Raw genomic sequence first — 20,081 nt, forward strand, 5'->3', positions numbered from 1 at the left:
TTACATGTTACACCGGTGTCCCGTGGTCACCCATGCAACCGCTATTACCACCTTGTCATGATTGATGTGTTGCTTGTCGCTCTCTCTCTCTTGTTGGCATTTTTCTTTTTGATGTGTTTTGCATTATGTTTATCTCTTTGCATCATCCTCGTATGTGTGCGTATCACTGATAGAACTAGAAAACGGAAAATGGAGTTTCTAGAATGCGTAACACCGTTCGTCATATTATTGGTCACGCCTAGCAGATGTTTATTTTGTATCATTGCTAATGACATTTCTGATTTTATTCACACGCCATGTGACTGTATGCTTATGTGAACCAACCTGATGCAAATAAAGAGATTTAAAAAAAAAAAAAAACTTCAGCACAACTACTGAGCAGAAACCACACTAAGGTATTTACTTCACCCCAATCGCTTGCAAGCTTTCCAAACCTCCTTTGTTCAAAATGGCTGGGGTCATAAACTGAAGCAATAAATCCCCTCCTGTACCTCCAGACGCCCACGAGGCTCCTCCACAACTCCACAGGAGAGCACCAAAATAGAGATAAGACTCCCTCCCAGCAAGCTCGAAACTGGGCTAGTTCGAATAGAAAGTGAAACTGCCCTTCCCTGCTCTCAAAGCAACAACAACTAACAGAGAACTAAAATCTCTATCCACACTATTTGGCGGCCATCTTAGAATAATCTCTCTCATTGGCGGCCATATTTGACTAGTTACTTTCATTAATTGAACAAATCCTAAGAACTTATCATTTAAGTCTCATCTCAACTACTGCGCACCCCACATAGCTGTTTATTTACACCTTCCTGTGTTAGAGTGTCTGCCTTTTTAGTGCAGTTTTATACGTGTACTTGTATTTTGTACATTTATATAGCATGCACCCACTTCACTCTTTCTCCTCCTGTGATAGAGTTTCTTTACAGTGCAATATCATACTTCTACTTGTATTTTGTACATTTGTAACCTGCACCCATTTCACTTTCTCTCATGTAATGCACCGATTGCTACCTCATATACCTTTGATGCCCACTAGTCTCACGGTTGACCTATGTAACTGTTCACTGTTTGCACCTTTATTTGTGCTCCCGCATACCATCAGTATTATACTCAGTATTATTCCCCTATTTGTATTCTGTATATTTCTGTAACCTAGCTGTCACATATCTGTGTATTTACACCTTCCTGTGAGAGAGTGTCTGCCTTTTTAGTGCAGTATTATACGTCTACTTGTATTTTGTACATGTTTGCACCTCTATTTGTGCTCCCGCATACCATCAGTATTATACACAGTATTATTCCCCTTTGGTATTCTGTATATTTCTGTAACCTAGCTGTCACATAGCTGTGTATTTACACCTTCCTGTGAGAGAGTGTCTGCCTTTTTAGTGCAGTATTATACGTCTACTTGTATTTTGTACATTTTTATAACCTGCACCCACTTCACTCTTTCTCCTCCTGTGATAGTGTCTTTACAGTGCAATATCATACTCCTACTTGTATTTTGTACATTTGTAACCTGCACCCATTTCACTTTTTTTCTCATGTAATGCACCAATTGCTACCTCATATACCTTTGATGCCCACTAGTCTCACGTTGGATCTAAGTAACTGTTTGCACTTTTATTTGTGTTCCCGCATACCATCAGTATTATACTCAGTATTATTCCCCCACTTGTATTCTGTATATTTCTGTAACCTGCACCCATTTCACTTTTCCCCTACACTGGTCAGCTTTGTAACCCACACCCACTTCACTTTTTCTCCCGTACACTAGTTACACCTGCAGTTTGGTCCAGTACAACATCAGTATTATACTTCTACTGTTACTGTGTACACTTTAACAACCTGCACATTTCACTTTTCCTCACGTAACGCACCGATCGCTACCTCATATCTCTTAGTGGACCACTAGTGTCACTGTTGATCCAGGTAACCCACTGTTTGTATCTGCACTTGTTTTCTTATTCCTGTATATCACTAGTGCTCACCCTCCCGCACCTACCCATACCGCCATCCCATCATGGATCCCACAGGTAAGCACACATATAAAATCAATTACCCACCCACTCTCTCCAAAAAAGCAGCTAAACGCTTTAAACACAACTTCCTGAGGGCCCACCCTGAAACCCCCTTTGCTGGCACTTACTTCTCCTCGGTCAATGGTTCTTTGAACACCGATCTCATCTTCCACACCATACGCAGAGCTCAATGGAGAAAAGCGTTCTGCACCCTACTCACCGTCTCTTCCACCAGGAAATCCAAGCATGGGCTAACACTCTACATCACACCATCCCAACTCTACCCAGGCAGAGCCACCATTACTATCTACAATAACGGGATCGTCCTAATTCAATCAACAGACAGGAACCTGGAACTATTAGACAACCTGTTCCCCACTTTCAAAGAGCACCTCTCCAATTCGCTGACCTTCGCCCATACCACCTCTAGTCCTACCACCCCTGACTTCACAGCTCCCAACCACAACAATTCTAACCTAGGACAGCACCAGGTAGATACCACACACTCTTCATCCAGAGACAGACCCATCACCCCTGACTCCTCAGCTCCCACCCACAAACCCTCTATCCTAGTTCAGCTACAGGTAGCTACCACACACTCCTCAAGTACAGACACAGATCTCTTCCCCTCACACACCACTCGCCCCCCACACCCCTCAAACACAGAAACAGATCTCTCCCCCTCATATACCATTGACACTCCCATCCCCCCTTCCAACCCTCGGACCTCCACGCATACAATTACCACTCCTCACATCCCTGACATCACAGCTCCCACCTACAACACATCTAACCTAGATCAACACCTGAACGACACGCTCAACGTCAAATTCCACCTTTTATCCCCTCCCATTCTCAGTCCCCACTACCCTCTAACTAACTTCGCAGAACAACACCTCCTTTCTTAACTTATCTCCCCCGCCTCACAACAGGACCATCTCCAATCCCATTTCCCCCCCATCCTCAGCCATTACCCCCCGTCCTACACTCCCACCACCACTAACATACACCAATCCTCCACCTTGCTCTCTCCGTCTACCACCTTTGCCCTCACTCATACCACCAGCCTGCTCCCTACCTCATCAACACCCCTCCCGCCTAAACCCTCTCTCCCCCCTAACATCAGCCCGCATACTGACACAACGGAGCCCTGCACGAACACCAGCTCACTCCCTCACCTACACGCTACTTCCCCGGTCAGTCACTCACCCCGGATTTCCATTCCCACCTCCACACTGGACAAGATTTTGGCCACCTTCATCCAGGTCAAAGAAGACACGCACATCATCAAAGAACTACTCACCACTCACCCCAGACACCCCTCACCCACCTCCACCCCCCACTCCCCTCCCAACACGCCCGACCCTCCCGGTTGACTCTCACTCAACGCTCCCCTCACTGGACCTCAATCCCTGTTCGCAACCGTAAAAATCACCCTCGTCGCATCTGCAACCCTCTCTCGGACCTCAACACACTCACCCTCCTTCGCTCCTACGACCCAGCTCCCCAAAATCACACATCCACCTCACACCTCATCATTCCCACGATACACTCAAATCCCCTTAGACCCCCCACACTAAACAGCAGAATATCCATCCCTAACAACCTGAGAAAAATCCCTCTCTCTAGAACCCTCTACACACCCGACTCAAATGCACTCTCCTCAACTGTAGATCCGCCTCGAAACATTCAGCCGCCATCGCTGATCTCATCCTAACACTGGACCTTGATCTAATTATCTTGACTGAAACCTGGCTAACTGAATCTTCTACACCAATAATGGATATTCTGGTTCCTCCCAACTACCACATCATTAGACTTGACAGGTCCGGCAAAATAGGTGGTGGAATAGAATGCATCTACAGGAACAACCTCTCTGTGCTGAAAGTCAACTCCACCTCCCTTCCATCCCCAACATCCTATGAATACATCTGCCTCGACATTATCAGTGAGGGCAAGCCGATATGCTCTCTTCACAGCATTTACCACCCACCCAGGGACAACGTCATCTTTTCCCAACAAATCATGGATATGATCTCAACGAATTCAGGACGGCAGCTCACCCAAATATACCTTGGCGACTTCAACCTCCACTGGAACGATCGCAATGACGTGGTGGTAAATAGTCTTAAAAAATTCCTAAATGCCCTTGACCTCTCTCAAATATGTAACAGCCCGACCCACGAGAAAGGCTCTATCCTAGACCTTATCATCTCCAAAGAGGACGCTATCAGACTCGAGTCCATCCAACACTGTGACTGGTCAGATCACCATATTGTCACATTCTCCATCAATGAAACAGTTCAATTTAACCCGGTTCAATCCTTCAAGCCCAAAGTCTGGAAAAGGGACCTGAAAAAACTCAACCCGAGCTCTTTGCCTCCTAACAGCTGCAATCTCCTACTTCCTCCTACCGGAGCTACGGACGCTCAATCCTTGACTGACCACTATCTCAACTCTATGACCTCAATAATTAATGAGGCTGCACCTATGAAGCTAAAAAGAGTTCCCACTAAAACCTCCAATCCATGGTACGACAGGAGTCTCAATGAGGACAGACGAGACATGCGAATGGCAGAGGGCACCCGGAGATCAGCTCCCTCTGCACTACACCTAAAAACTCTGAAGAAAAAGAGAAACGCCTACTTCAGGAAAATAAAACGCTCAAAATCAGATTTCTTCAGCCTACAGCTCGACCAAGCAAAAAACCGCCGAGAAAACTGTTTGAGCTTATCAGAACACAATCCAAGGAACAACCCCAACCACTCAGCACTGTGCGCGAAGCACCTTCCTGTGAAGACTTCTACGCATTCTTTATCCAAAAAACTAACATAAAGAGTGACCCTCCTCATTGACGCAAGCCTCTACTCCAAGCCCCATTGCATAGCACCCACTGAACCAAAAAACAATGCCACATGGTCTTCCTTTGGCACCTACTCTGAAGAAGAAATTGGCAAACTGCTCAGCACCTTGAAACCATCCAATCACCTCTCGGACCCCCCTTCCTGCTAACGCTGTAAAAGACTTTACCCCTCTGCTTCTCCCACTCTGGACTAAAATTATCAACAGTTCGCTTCAACAAGGTACCATACCTGACTCACTCAAAATTGGACAAGTCACACCTATACTAAAGAAACCTACAGCCGACCCCTCTGATCTGAACAATTACCGTCCCATCACCAATATTCCAACTCTCGCCAAACTATTGGAAAAATGTGCACAAATACAATTGACTAAACGCATTGATCAGTTCGATCTCCTTAACCCTCACCAATCAGGCTTCCGAGCAGGACACAGTACAGAATCTGCTATGACTCACATAATTGATGATGCACTTCAATTCCTAGATCAAAACAACACCTGCCTCCTCATCCTTCTTGATCTCTCATCAGCATTCGACACTGTGAAACATGAGAACTTACTCGAACTATTAAACACAAGAATGGGTATATCTGGAACTGTTCTCAAGTGGTTCACTTCCTTTCTACACAACAGGACGCAGAAATTCAAGAGCAACAACCTGATGTTATCGCCAATAACCTGTATTGCTAGGCGTCCCCCAAGGCTCCTCACTATCCCCAACACTGTTCAACTTAGTCATGGAACCTCTCACCACCTTGCTACAAGCATCTAATGTACACTTTCACATGTACGCCGATGACACCCAACTTTATCTCAAATTACAATCCCCCAAAGACAGTTTGCTCCTGAATTCAACGATCAGAAGCACCCAATCCTGGCTTGCTGATCACCATCTCAAACTCAATGCTCTGAAAACAGAGTTCCTTCTGATCTCACCCCCAGCTAAGATCTCCACCACGCAAATTTGGCTTAAACACCTAACAGCACTCAATGTCCAACCCACTATCGTGGACTCAGCAAAATCCTTAGGCATAACACTTGACACCAATCTCAACATGCAGCAACATATCAGCAAGGCAACTAAGGGAGCGAACTTCCAAATCAACACCTTGAGGAAACTTAAACCCTTCCTCCCAGCCAAAGACTTCTGAACTGCAGTACAATCACTAGTCATCCCTCGAATAGAATATGGCAGCATCGCCCTCTGCGGACTCCCCCTAACTACCACCGCACCTCTAAGAGCTTCTCTAAACGCTGCGGCTAGACTCATCACTGGCTCAAAAAAGAATTCACATATTACCCCTGACTTGAAATCCCTGAACTGGCTACCTCTTGAAGCCAGAATACATCTGAAAATCGCTTGCATGACACACAAAGCGGTACACCTGAGCTCACCCGGTTACCTAACTCAGAAATTGACAATTTCTGGCGGCACCAGAAACACTAGAAGCGCAAATAATCTTCTGCTGAAGCCTCGAAAATTCCGAAAGGAAAAAACCTATAAACGTTCCTTCTCAGGAATGGCACCCAGGATCTGGAACTCTCTCCCTCCCGAAATCAGGCTCATCTCCTCCACCACACTTTTTAAGAAAGAAGTAAAAGCTATCCTCATGGCTAAATACACTTGAACTATTATCTCTGACTCTTTAAGACTATGCACCGAACTGGACTACTTATTTCGATCCCTTTGCTATTTTTATTATCTGTATTATTGTTTTACATGATTGTCTTTGTTTCAACCGATTAGTACTGTTAGCCTTATTGACCTACCTGTTTGACTATGCTCCCTCATGTACCTACCCCACTTATTACCTCAATTGTGCTAAGCCTAATTGGCCTGTTACTCACTTTCCTGTTTGCACCCCTTCTGTGTAAAGCGCTCTGATATCGGCAAAGATCTTGTTCGCGCTATATAAAACTTTCAAAATAAAATAAATAAAAATAAATACTACTACTGGTGGTGGTGGTACTACTGGTGGTAGTGGTGGAACTACTGGTGGTGGTCCTTCCTGTGGCAATACTGGTGGTACTACCGGTAGTGGTACCGGGGGTAGTGGTACTACTGGTGGTAGTATTGGTTCTGGTGGTACTACAGGTGGTGGTATCGGTGGTGAGTGGTGGTACTACCAGTGGTATTGGTACTGGTGGTGGTACCAATGGAGCTGGTGGTACCAGTGGAGGTACCAATGGTGGTGGTGGTATCAGTGATGGTGGTGGTACTGGTGGTACCTCTGGTGGTACTGGTGTTGGTGGTACTACTGGTGGGGATGGTACTGGTGATGGTACTACCGGTGGTGGTGGTGGTGGTACCGGTGGTAGTGGTACTACTGGTGGTGGTGTTATTGGTTCTGGTGGAACTAAAGGTGGTGGTATCGGTGGTACTACCAGTGGTATTGGTACTGGTGGTGGTACTACTGGTGATACTGATGGTGCTGGTGGTAGTGGTGGTGGTGGTGGTACCCGTGGTGGTACTACAGGTGATGGTAGTAGTAGTAGTAGTAGTAGTGGTAGTGGTACCCATGGTGGTGTTACTGGTGATGGTACCAGTGGCGTTACTGGTAGTGGTACTGATACTACCAGTGGTGGTGGCGGTATCGGTGGTGGTGTTACCGGTGGTGGTACTACCAGTGGTATTGGTACTGGTACTGGTACTGGTGCTGGTGGTGGTACTTCCAGTGGTGGTGGTACTAGTGGTGGTGGTGGTAGTAGTACCGGTGGTGGTGGTACTACCGGTGTTGGTGGTGATACTACTGGTGTTGGTGGTGGTACTGTTGGTGGTGATGGTACCGGTGGTGATGGCAGCAGTAATGGTGGTAGTACTACAGTTGCAGTGCTGTTGGTACCGGTGGTGGTACTACCAGTGGTGGTGGTACCGGTGGTAGTGATGGTACCAGTGGTGGCAGTGGTACCGGTGGTGGTACTTCATGTTGTTCCGGTGGTGGTGGTGTTACTAGTGGTAGTACGGTGGTGGAGGTAATGGTAGTGGTGGTACTGGTGGTGGTGGTTACCATTTGGGGAAGATGTGACGTACCTGAAATCAAAGGTTCTGGCACTGAAGAAAGATATGGTCCACATATGTTTTCCTGTCACCTGGCACCAAAGGTCCTGGAGCTGCCACTTAAATGTCCAAATTTAATGGCGGGGGAAAAAATTGAAGTGGAGTCTTTGTCCTGATACACTGTGGGCTAATGTTGAGGTCACAAAAGGTCTTGTGCCTCGCAAAACAACTTAGAAGAAAAACTACTTGTAAACATACACACTCAACACTAAAGGGCGAGAGTATATAGAGCATGTGTATCTACATCCACCCATGAGACAAGCAAAGTTTCATTAGTTTAGTCAATGTAATTAGTGCAGCTGGGTTGGTCAATATGAAAAACATAGATAGACTCCCCATCATTAAGTAACAAGATTCACTAATATGGAACGACAGTCACATTTTGGGACAAGTCGCTCCAAGAGGAGATTAGGAGCAGAATTGTAGTTCAGCAAATGACAACCATGTGAATTTCTAGTAGTACCACGAAGAAAGCTGCATTATGGCTCCCTCCAGTAACTATGCTGTCTGCAGTTCACTGAGCTACTAGATTAGAATACGAAGTAGGTGTCATATGTCCCATCTTTCTGTGTCAAACTGATTTGGAGTTTGACTTTCTAAATATAATGTATGCCTTTGTGACTCCCAGTAAATAGATGAATGATGTGAGCAATAATTCACAGTAAGCTGTATAGTGAGATTTGATTGGAAGGTGGGGTTAAGTATATGGTGTAATCTAGGTTAGTTCAATTGCAAGGTGGTGTGAGGCTGATGCTGTGGTCTAGAAAAAGTACATTGGAAGGTGGGCTGAAGTAGACGCAGTACTTTAGTAAGGTTTGATTGGAAGGAAGGATGAAGCAGATGTTCTAGTCAGGTATGAATATGAAGGTAAGCTGAAGTAGCTGTTGTATCCTAATAAGGTCTGAATGGATGGTGGTGTAGTCGAGTAAAGTTTAACTGGAAGGTAAGGAGAAGTATAGGTAATCTAGTATGCTTTGACTGGAATATGGGATGAAGTAGATGTTGTAATCTAGTAATGTTCGATTAGAAGGTGGGGTGAAACAGATGCTGATGATACTATTCACCCCATTCTGGCAGAAGAGTCACAGCTTAGACCAATGAAGATTACAAATCAATGAGATTAATTCTGAGCAAGATCAGGAAAGAGTGCCAAGCTGACATGGTTCAGATTAGGAAGAGTCTGCAAACTCGATACAACAAATGTCCAAGTTATTGTGATAGCTGAAGTTAAAGAACTCACGAGCTTTTGTAGGTGGTCTCAGTGAGGGTATTAAAGTTTGCAGACATGGAACTAGATCCCACAGTCTCCATACCTTGACTATCACAATGAGGTAGATTAATAGTGATGCAGGGTGGACCATGACTCAGTTGTCCATCTGAGGGGAAGAGATGATGCTATAAAAAGAGTAGGTTAAGAGATGCTTTTCAGGAAAAACCAAAAGAGGTAAATGGGAACAGTCAGGTGAACTTACCAACAGTGGTGTAGAAACGAATGGATGTCTGACTATTGCAGTTTGGGGTTAGTTTGTAAGACAAGCCAAAAGCTAGAAACTTACGGTGTTTCAATTGGTAAATGTTATTTGTACTAAGGAAAATGACACAAGAATGTGCACGGTTGTAGTTTATAGTGGACATGTTTATTCAAGCATCATAGGGGAAAAACAGGAATATTTTTCCTAAAAATATGCAAAAGTGGAATAGGTTAACTATTATCCGGCAGGCATGACACTCCAGTGACTGCAATGTGATCTACAAGGAATGCTACATTCAATTTGCCCAAGGAACATAAAAAGAAGTCTCCTCTTGTCGGAATTTCTTATATATTTATACTTGGCGTAGATCTGAACAAGTGTAAAAACCTAGCCTACAGGTGAAAAAACATGTCCAAAATGGGTAGCTTTAATTCTTTCCTTTCCTCCTGTGGAAAGTAAGAGAACATTCCTCTCACTATTGCCCTTCTTATGTCACTAATAACCATCAGCAGGAAGGCAAGGATAAATACTAAGCAAAATTAAATAAAGTGACGTTTCTTCCTTTGATTTCCTTAAAAAATAGTCTTCTTTAGGAAAAATATGAAGCTATTTGAACAAAACACCAGTGCTGTATTAATTCCTGCACCCAAAACAAATAAGTGTATAAAAACTCCTCCATGTCTTGAAAGGCAGTGCATAGTTCTATGCTGGCGGCTTTCGAAAGGCGCCCCAGGCATGGAAGCATCGCGTGAACGGGTGCTGCTCATTCCCTTTGCGCACAAGCCTCAGTTTGCGTGGATGTTCACCTTCTTTCGATCTCATATGTTGGATGTAGACCTTGATTGAGAAGAAAGAAATAAGACAGAAATGTAATAACTGATATGACTTAGGACTTCCAATCTAAATATATATGTAATTGACCAATACAGGAACAATACGTGCTGCAGCCTAAGAGGGCAGCATGTTTATTATGGAAATCCCTTTGGCATTCTTGTGATATTCACACTATGTTGTTTAAGGGAATGGAACAATTACAATTTCAACCACCAGGCTGGAGCCTTATTGCAAGAATTAAGCACTCTGTAATATTTTTTCAATTGTGCAACCAATAAAGTATACAAGAAAGTTTTTCACCGAGGATACAGTTTCAATAAAAACTCTCTAGCAGATAATGTTCCAGTATAAACCTTTCTCTGCTATGAAATGGGTGGCAGGGCAGGTGGATCACAAATAGCATAAAGTGTGTACTACAAGTGCACAAGAGTGACTTTGCTTTTTCCATCATGGCATTCGGCTAATATTTCTCAACAACTTGCACATAAACCAAGCAGTGCCATAGATTTGATAGGATTATCTCTAAAGCATTAGAAAACAATTTATTGCAAATGAAATAGATGTGCCAAGAGTCAGGCCACCTAAACTGGCATGCAAATTAAGTTTAAACAATAGTGTCTATATAAGGTGTGACTGGCTTTCAAGCATCCGCCCTCTACAAGAATATCCCCACCCTTCCAATCGTTATTTGTGTTGCAGCCTTACCCATTCTGTATTGCCTTCTCTGTAAAGAATTCTAATGAACAAGTTACTTACCTTCGGTAACGTCTTATCTTGTAGAGGCTCTATCTAGCTGCAGATTCCTTTCCTTAGAATAATCCCCAGGTGCCAGACTGCATCCAGAAGTTTGTCAGCAGTACCCCTGAACACTGGCAGGTACCTGGTTTGGCTCCACGCCGGCCGTGCTGGAAGTGACATGCGCAGTATCTATAAAGGATCCACCCCAGCGCGCTGTGGTCAGTTACTTTCACGAATTTCCACACCCAGAGCGTGGAGCCATGATGAGAACTGACCACTGGTATGAAAAACGAAGGCTCTGAGAACGGTGTCCCGTACACTGCAATTGGCTCACAGAGCGGGGAGGATCAGTAAGGAACTGTGCAGCTTGATGGAGAGTAACTTGTTGATCCGATAGCGACTTATAGCCACACATTCCTAACCTTAAATAGACACTGAAGCAATGCCTCCCCGGAGGCAAGCCTGTGAAGCCCATCTCAAATCAAACGTCCTGTAGGACAGAACGAGCGAAGTGCCTGTCATCACAGACCGGGCTGTCCAGACAGTAGTGTTTGGTATATGTGTGCAAAGAAGCCCACATTGCTGCCATACAGATTTCCAGGACAGGGTCTCCGAGGGCTAATGCAGTAATTGCTGCCTTATCTGTGGTGGAATAAGTATGCAAACCCTCTGGGAGTTGCTTCTTGGCCAATGCATAGCAGATCTTGATGCAGAGACCTATCCATTGTTAAATGGTCAGTTTCTGTAGGGCCTTCCTTTTCTTAACTCCTCTGTACCCAACGAAGAGAACATTTTCCACCCAGAACACTTTTGTGCGGTCAAGGTAGAATGACAACGCTATTTTTGGGTGCAGATGTTAAAGTCTCTCCTCCTCTTTGGAGGGGTGAGGAGGAGCAAAGAAAGTAGGAAGGGTAATGTCTTGGCCTTCATGGAAGGGAGTCACAACCTTCGGAAGGAAGGAGGCACGTGTCCAGAGGAAAAGCTTGTCCGGGTAGAAGGTAGTGCATGGAGGATGTACCAAGAGTGCCTGCAATTCACTGGCAGTCTGGGCTGATGTAATGGCAACTAGAAAGGCATTTTAATAGTCAATAGCTTAAAAGAGCTCTTTAGCAGAGGCTCAAAGGGTGCACACATCAAGAAGGTGAGAACAAGATGCAGATCCCACTGGGGCATGATGAATGGTTTGGAGAGAAAAATGTTGCAGGCCTTTAAGAAACCTAGCCGCAACATGTGACCAAAATAAAGAAGGGTGGTCCAGCAACCGCAAAAATGCCGAAATGGCTGAAAGATGAAACTTTAACTATACCCACAGCAGAGTCCTGCTAGGCCAACAATAGAGCAAACAGAGGAACCTTGGCTAGTGGTGCAGAAAAGGGGATCGATGTTGTGGATTTCACACCATGTCACACACTTATCTCAACGGCAGGTGTCTACCAACTTGGTGGAGGAATGCCAGGCTGCTAGAATAACATCACAGACTTCAGAAGGAAGATCAAAAGCTGTCAAATGTCACCACTTAATTTCCATGCATGAAGGTGAAGGGTGTGCAGGTTTAGGTGCAGCACCCTCCCCTGTTGCTGCAAAAGAGTAGCCTCTCTAAGAGGTAGCCTGATCAGAGGACTGATGGTCATGCTCAACAGCTTGGGATATCAGACTCTCAGGGCCCATCCGGAGCCACAAGAATAACTTGGGCTCAGCCATTCCTGATCTTCTTGTGAACTCTGGGAAGGAATGGTATTGGCAGAGAGGCATACAGGAGAATGGAGCTCCACTCAAGACAAAAAGCATCTCCAAGCAAGAGTCGACTTGGAAACTTCACCAAGTAAAACTGCGGACGTTGCGCATTCTCAGTAGTGGCAAACAGATCTAATCAAAGCTCTCCCTACTGCTGAAAGAGCTGTGCACCATGGAGATGCTATTCGTGATCCACTAGGAATCTTCAGCTAAGTTTATCTGTCTTAGCGTTCAGAGAGCCCGCCAAGTGTTGAACGACCAGGGAAATGCCTTGGCGTTCCAGCCAAGTTCACAGCCTCTTGACAAAGGGCCCATGACCCCACCCCTCCTGCTTGCAGCAGTACCATATGGCGGTGGCGTTTGTGAACTCTACCCCAGCCTTCTCTTGATCGAAGGAAGAAAGACTTTTAATGCCAAGTGAATCACCCGAAACTCCAACAGGTTGATGTGGAGGCCAGACTAAGCCGGAACCTAGAGTCCTCTGATCCCCACCTCTCCCAGGTGGCCGCCCCATCCAAGGAGTGACAGATCTGTCACTACAGTCAGATCTGGGTAGGTTGGTGGGGAGTCTGCCACTGACCCAATCACAGTTCGTCAGCCACCATAGCAGATACTTTGCAGTTCCCTCTGAGATCTGGATCATGTTGGACAGATTCTCCTAATGCTACGCCCACTGGAACTTCAGGTCTCATTACAGAGCCCGCATATGCGAACTGGAATGTTTTACAAGCAGAATACAGGAGGTTATGAGGCCCACAAGCTAAGGGTCAGTCTCACTAAAATCCAGGATAGAGGGTATAACATCTGTGTCACTGCCTAAATATCCTGGACTCCACGCTCCGGAGGATAGCCCAAAAACTGCACCGTGTCCAAAACAGCTCCAATGAAAGGGAGCGTCATAGAGAATCAGATGCGACTTCAGCATGTTGATAGTGAACCCAAGCGAGGGCAGGAGGCTCACCATAGTCTGGAGATGAGAGAACTGCCTGCGGCAAGCCCGCCTTCAACCACGAATCGTCGCAGTATGGGAAAGCTGGAACCCCTGACCTCCGTATATGTGGGGACAGGATATACGATCACCTGCACCACTGGTGAATGCCTGTTATGGTCAGATGGCAAACGTAAGGGGTTTGGAGGCTGCGGCTGCCGGGGAGTGGTTGACTGGCCAAGGAGTGGTGGACTGACCCAGCAGCTGGCTAACTGCCCCACATGTTTGTGTTATCGGCGACGAAAAGGCTGGGCAGCCTGTTAGGCAAGGTGGCTAGGAGGGTATGGACGCAGGTAGAGGCTCCTTCTGTGGCCGCGAAAGGGGCAGACTGGGGGTGACGAGAGGGTATTGAGAAGCACACCGACGTGGCGGTAGCACTGTTGACTTAAAAGAGCTCCAGCACCGAGTTCGCCTTCTCTCTGAAAAGACAAGAGCCATCAAAGGACTTGTCCATGAACGAGGTATGGATATTTCCTGAAAAGCCAGTGGTTCTCAGCCAGGCGTGGTGCTGCCAGGCCACCGACAATGAAATCGCTCTACCCAGCGTGTCTGCCGTGTGCAGTCCCCTTCATATGGTGAACATGTGCCTCTTCAATCTACAATAGCCTGGGCGAGTATGGCTTGGGCCTCCTCCGAGACCGTATGCAACCTTGCACAACCTAATCCCAGATCGTAAGGTAACATTGTCTCAAAAGGCACGCAGTGTTCACCGACCACAGTGCAAGGGTGGAGGAGAACATTCTCTTGCCACAGATGTCCAGCCTCATGGATTCCCTATGCGGTGGAGTGGTAGGGAATGGGCCGGGCTCGATCCTAGAGTTTGAGGCTTGGGCCACCAAGCTCTCAGAGGTGGGGTGCTGGGTAAGGTAATTAGGGACCCCAGGAGCTGGGTGATGGAAGCAGGCAATTGTCCTATACACAGCGCGGACCAGGCCATAAGTAGGACATCAAAAAGGGCTTTATTAAAGGGGAGTGGGAGCTCAGAAGGGGTGACTCTAGGCTAAAGCACTCCTGTCAAGACGTTAGTCTTGACTGCCACTGTGTGGTGTAGCTAAAGTTCCAAGACCTCAGCCACCCTGCGCACCACCATGGGGAAAGAGGCTCCCTCCCCTTTAGGCACAGTAGGAGGAGAGGCCAGGCCAGTGTCAAGGGAGGCGATTAACCCACTGGTCTCTGCTAGTTCCTCATACCAGTAGTCCTCATTCTCATCTAAGGGATGCTGGTATCCATAAAGGTTCCCAGACCACTCCCATTTGTCTCCCTCTCCAGGCCTGTGGAATGTAAAAGGAATTGGCTCGGATTCCGAGGGCATCGTCCTGGTAAGTGCCAGAACCAGCATCGGACAATACCTGTCTGGCTTTGTGTTATGTTGCTCATAAAATTCTTAAAGCTAGGTGAAGGGTGCTCCTAGAAAGTCAGGGAAACGCAGAGCAGACCCCGACTCAGGCTCGGCTGAAGCATGAGGCCTGAAGTGGTGACACTACAGCGCCTCGTCAGAAGACTGTGACTGGTAGAGCGAAATTAATGACAACCTAGTCTTCAAATTTTTGTGTATGTGGGACTTACCAGATTTACCTGGCAACCTCGAATGTGACGATGATTGCGATGCGCAGTTCTGTGAACGGTCCCAGGACCTTCCGCACAAAAAGTTCTTAAGCACCGCAGAGTCGACTAAAGCGAAGCAGCGAGGAGCTTGAGGCATTGCTCCTGTAGTGCCTTTGGGTGCATGGCGCAGCAGTCTTTGCATATCTAGGAGTCGAACTCCCTCTTCAAGCACCATAAGCACACCAAGGGGCTTATTTATGGGCCCTTGCGTCACCTTTGTGCTGCTGGTGCATCACTTTATGTGACGCACGAGCGGCGTAAAAAATGCACCATGTTGCACCAGATTTACAAAGTGACGCATCTAGGTAGATGCGTCATTTTGTAAACCCTTGCTCCACATTATACCTGCGGCAAGTATAATGTATGCAGGGGGGGCGCTCCGACGCAAGAAAGGGTTGTAGAAGTGACGCAGTGAATTTTATAAAATTTCACTGCGCCACTTCTAGGAAGCAAATGCGTCAATATCTTACAACTGCCTCATGGCAGGAGTAAGACTGACACAGGAACATTTAACATGGAACTTGCCTATGTGTAATGACCCATTGCTGGAGTTACATCACTTTTGTGACACACTCCATCAATGTCATTTTTGCGCCTACAGATACGTCAAATAAACGGACATACCTCTAACTCCTAGCAACATGATGAGTCATACTATAAATATGACGCATCATTGGTGTCGCAAGGAGGGTGCAATGAAAAGTGATGTATCGCTGTTTTCTCGTAGAGATGCTTAACATTTCATAAATGAGGCCCCAAGTGTGGGTCTGTCACAAACATTTGCCTGTGACAGGCACCAAATGGTTTGAAACAAGCTGAAGGTGTGGACAAAATGTCGAGAAAAAGACAGTAAAAAAGGGTTGTTTTGACTGGATCATAGCTATGCAGCATGGAAAGGATAGAACTGACGTCAGAGCACCGGGGTGGCATGATATAGGTACCATGCACATCTCTTTTGGTGCCAATGCTGCCGATGTGGAGCTGAATGATGCTAACTATAGGCACGCAGGGGTACTGCTCAAAAACTTCTGGATCCAGTCGTACACCTAGGGATTTTTCTAAGGTAAGGAATCTGAAGCTAGAAGTCTAACAGATATTGAAAATGCTACTAAAAAAGTGTTGGACTCAAATATTCTCTTAAGAGCCCTGCAATGCCTTATATGGCTATAGACTACCAAGGCTGCCCATTCTTGATTCCACCTCATGCCTTTTCTTCCACCACCCTACACTAACTGTCTTATCTGGCTCTCGATGTGCTTTTACAGCCCTTTGTCACTTTCTCCCTTTTCTCATCTTAGTCTTCTTCCTCCCTTTCTCTCACTTGTGCTGGGTCAAGCCTGTTAATAAACAATATGTTTCAGTGCCCAAAAATGAGTAAGCACTTCATTAGGAAGGATTAGTCTTCCCAAAGGCTAATCTTTTACACAAGGTGTACACAAAGAGTCATTTCGTTGAGACAGATCTGATTTATCTATCCACTCTGTAAACATCAAACAGCTTTCCAGAAATCCTCCACTCTTTATTCAGATGTAAAGAGGTCATTGCATTATTGGTGTGTGTTTAAGGGCGTCTGTGCCTCTGATTAGGCTACACACTGCAACATACACTGATAGGTACAAATGGAAATCAGAAACATTATCCATCAAGAAACTGGTATGCAGGTACAGGACCACCTTTTCACTCACAGACAGACAGACAGACAGACAGACAGACAAAATTGAGAAAAGAAACAAGACCCAATCAGAAGTACTCCAATTAAAGAACAAATACTAAGATGGACTTCTCCTTGAGGCTTGAATATGAGACAAATTAGCCTGCAAGGAGGGCTCCTGAAAGGCTGACCATGCTTGATTCAAAAGATAAACAGTTGCTTCCTTACACCAGGACAAACCTAAACATCAAACTAAAAATCGTATCTATTTCAATACATAGCAGCAGCAGGTAGATGTTTCTCTCAATAAGTACAACATGTCCAGATAATGCTGCAGAAGACTTGAATGTTCATATGCATGTATTTGAGAGCATCCCAGATAAACTATACAGGGGTCGGATGTAATAGTTTATCTCACAACTCACCGTAAGGTCAGACTTAGGCGATACCCATGGGCCATTAACAGTAAGGAGCTGCCATCACTGAGTCACCCCACTGGAGTGTTATGAAAGTCACATAATTATCTTTGGAATTAAGGGGACTATCAAACAAAAAGTTTAATTATTCCAGGGAAATAAAATCTAATTCCTGGTCACTTGTAACCAACCGCCCTCAAATTGGTGAGGAAACGCTCTACCATTGTTTAACTCCTTCCACGCTCATGACGAGCCCAGCTCGTCATGCAGTAGCCTGCTGCTACACTCATGACGAGCTGAGCTCGGCATGAACTAATGGAAAAGGTCCAAAGTCAGCGCAGCAGGGGAATTCCCATAGCATTGAAGGTGCTAAGAAAATGGACCAGGGTTATACTGCCTACTCGTGATAAATGTTCGGTTTCAGGTTAAAAATCAGAGATCCAAAGTTTATCTGAATAGGACTATCAACTTTGTTTTTCCTTACTTCTTTTTGTACATGACTTAAGGAATTAATACACGAGTTCTTCCTGGTCAAATTCATCAGAATGAGCCAACAGACCTACTTTTAGTTCATCGCATTCTTGTTGGGGCTATTCACAATGGCATCCATAATCAACTAGGACCTATGTGACCTCTACAAACCTAATGAGAGGTGATAGTCTCCGGTCTTGCAATACTTCATCTTCCACCACTGCACAGACTGACCTACCTGGTAGAGACAGTCATTTTGGGATCATATAGTTTGGCTGCTAAAGAGACTGTATCCGTCGCTCTAGATTCAGAATCTAGGCTTCCCCGCCCTTCAAGGGAGACTGGAAACTGGCCTCTGGAGGAAACACTGTTGCTATGCTTGACTCTGACCCCAATGAAGGCAATTAGATGCTTGGCCAGTGCTGCCAACTCATCCCAGTCAACAAAGAATGTCGGTAAATGTACGGGCTTAACCATTTTCCACAAGGCTCACTGTGTCAATCTGTACGTTCTGGTGTTATTAGGCCAGTTGCCCAGATAAGTGTGGAAATGCATCCCTAACTTTTAAATGTGTTGTCACTGCCCTTTGGGAGGCACCCTAATACTTTCCTTAGCCAGATGATTCAAACAGAAGCACCTCAAACTGAAAGTGCTGACCACCTACTCTACAACTCAAATATTGTGAGTACTGGGTGGATATAAATGTAAAGTCTTCATGTTCTATCTTCTGGTAGGACCACAGGCACTTTCTGAATTGTTATTAAAAACATGCAGACACATTTTCAGTCATTCGCTGTCTCACCAACCGCCTCTGCACTTCCTATCACTGATAGTCCTTGCCATCGATCACCAGTCTCAATTTTCTAAAAAATTTACTTTTTGATACCAGTTTACCTACAAGTTCCAATTAATATGAGAAAGTAAGTAGAACACCCTATGAATGTGAGCTATAAATATGTTGGAGACTACTAAACTGAAGTGTCTGTTGTCTTAGCTTCAGTCTGGCAATGGGTCCTCAGAGGCAAAATGAAAACATCCGGTTTAGCTCTAATCATCAGGTACAAAACAGAGCCATGCATCTGAATCTATCCGGTCCAAAATAGCTGAGCTGGTCATCCCAGCTTTAGAACAATTAAATTAAATAACGCACCATTGGGCGTTCTTTCTCAGTACCTAGGAAGAAGCTGTGCAAGGCCATCTTGGCAAAAAAATATGAAAATTAACATCAGTCTAGAAATCCAGAAAGCAATAAAGACATAAAGATCTGGCTGTTTCCTAAAACAGGACACCCTAGCAAAGGTTGCAACATCTGACAGCAGGCATACTACACAAACTGTGAAACTACACTCACTCATGTTCGCAGTCACAATGACACATAAGCACTGCCGCAAACCAGCTTCAACACAAACTGGAGCACAAGGCAGAACCTCTAACCTCACATAAAACATAATACCCTTTGTCAACAGCACAAACCAACACTTTCTAACCGTACATCATGAACCGAACAGCTATTTATTCGACCACCCAAAAGGTCAATGTGGTGTTGTGAGCGAATGGATAATGCAACACAATGCTACAACACAATACAAAACAATATTAAGGTAGTTGCACTAAAATATACTGTTTCCTAAACCCGGCAAGCTAGAATTATGCATTTGTTTAATAATGTTCACGTCATTTGATTTATGCAGGGGCTGGATCAAATGGCCTCGGCTTAGTTGGCTCTTGAAATGAGGCCCTTGAGCGGTTGAAACAGCAGCAAGAAGTCACTCCTGGACCCATATAATATATGCACTAACTACAGCTCGTTCACACTGGCCTTTTTGAAAGCATGGCTGAGACTGAATGTTCTTATAGCAGTCCAAGAAGAAAATCCAAATATTTGATCCGCGGAACTTCAATTTTTTCATTTTAGATGTTCAAGAATCAGAATGTATTACATACTCTCCAAGAAAAGGTTTGCAGATCAAGATAACTCTTATTTAAGGATGAGCGTGGATGGGATAGGTGTACCTACCTGGCAGGCCTTCAGGCTTAGTTTGATTTCCACCTGGCTCGTTTGTGTCCCCACCCACATGTACACCTGAAAGGAAGAGAAGAGTATCACTACAAAGAAGCTACTTTTTTTTTTTAAAGAAAATGGAGTTTAAAACGAACTACTTAGCATACAGGGATCAGCAATGAAACGTTTATGTCATTTCAAAGAATAAACAATTGCACATATTACGATT

General features: G+C 45.2%; 1 protein-coding gene across 2 annotated transcripts in view; it reads right to left on the bottom strand.

Annotated features, from left to right (window-relative positions):
* Positions 1-9,556: 9,556 nt before the first annotated feature.
* FLII (FLII actin remodeling protein) overlaps positions 9,557-20,081 on the bottom strand; it is a 241,054-nt gene continuing 230,529 nt past the window's right edge. For both annotated transcript variants that reach the window (XM_086940706.1, XM_086940705.1), the window contains exons 29-30: positions 19,868-19,933; positions 9,557-10,250 (exon numbers count right to left, since the gene is read on the bottom strand). In XM_086940706.1, the coding sequence (XP_086796832.1) occupies positions 10,116-10,250; positions 19,868-19,933 (201 nt within the window). In that variant the 3' untranslated portion in view covers positions 9,557-10,115. The remainder of the gene's footprint in view (positions 10,251-19,867; positions 19,934-20,081) is intronic.

The sequence above is a fragment of the Lissotriton vulgaris genome, chromosome 10 (assembly GCF_964263255.1).
Source record: "Lissotriton vulgaris chromosome 10, aLisVul1.2, whole genome shotgun sequence".
Classification (NCBI taxonomy): domain Eukaryota; kingdom Metazoa; phylum Chordata; class Amphibia; order Caudata; family Salamandridae; genus Lissotriton; species Lissotriton vulgaris.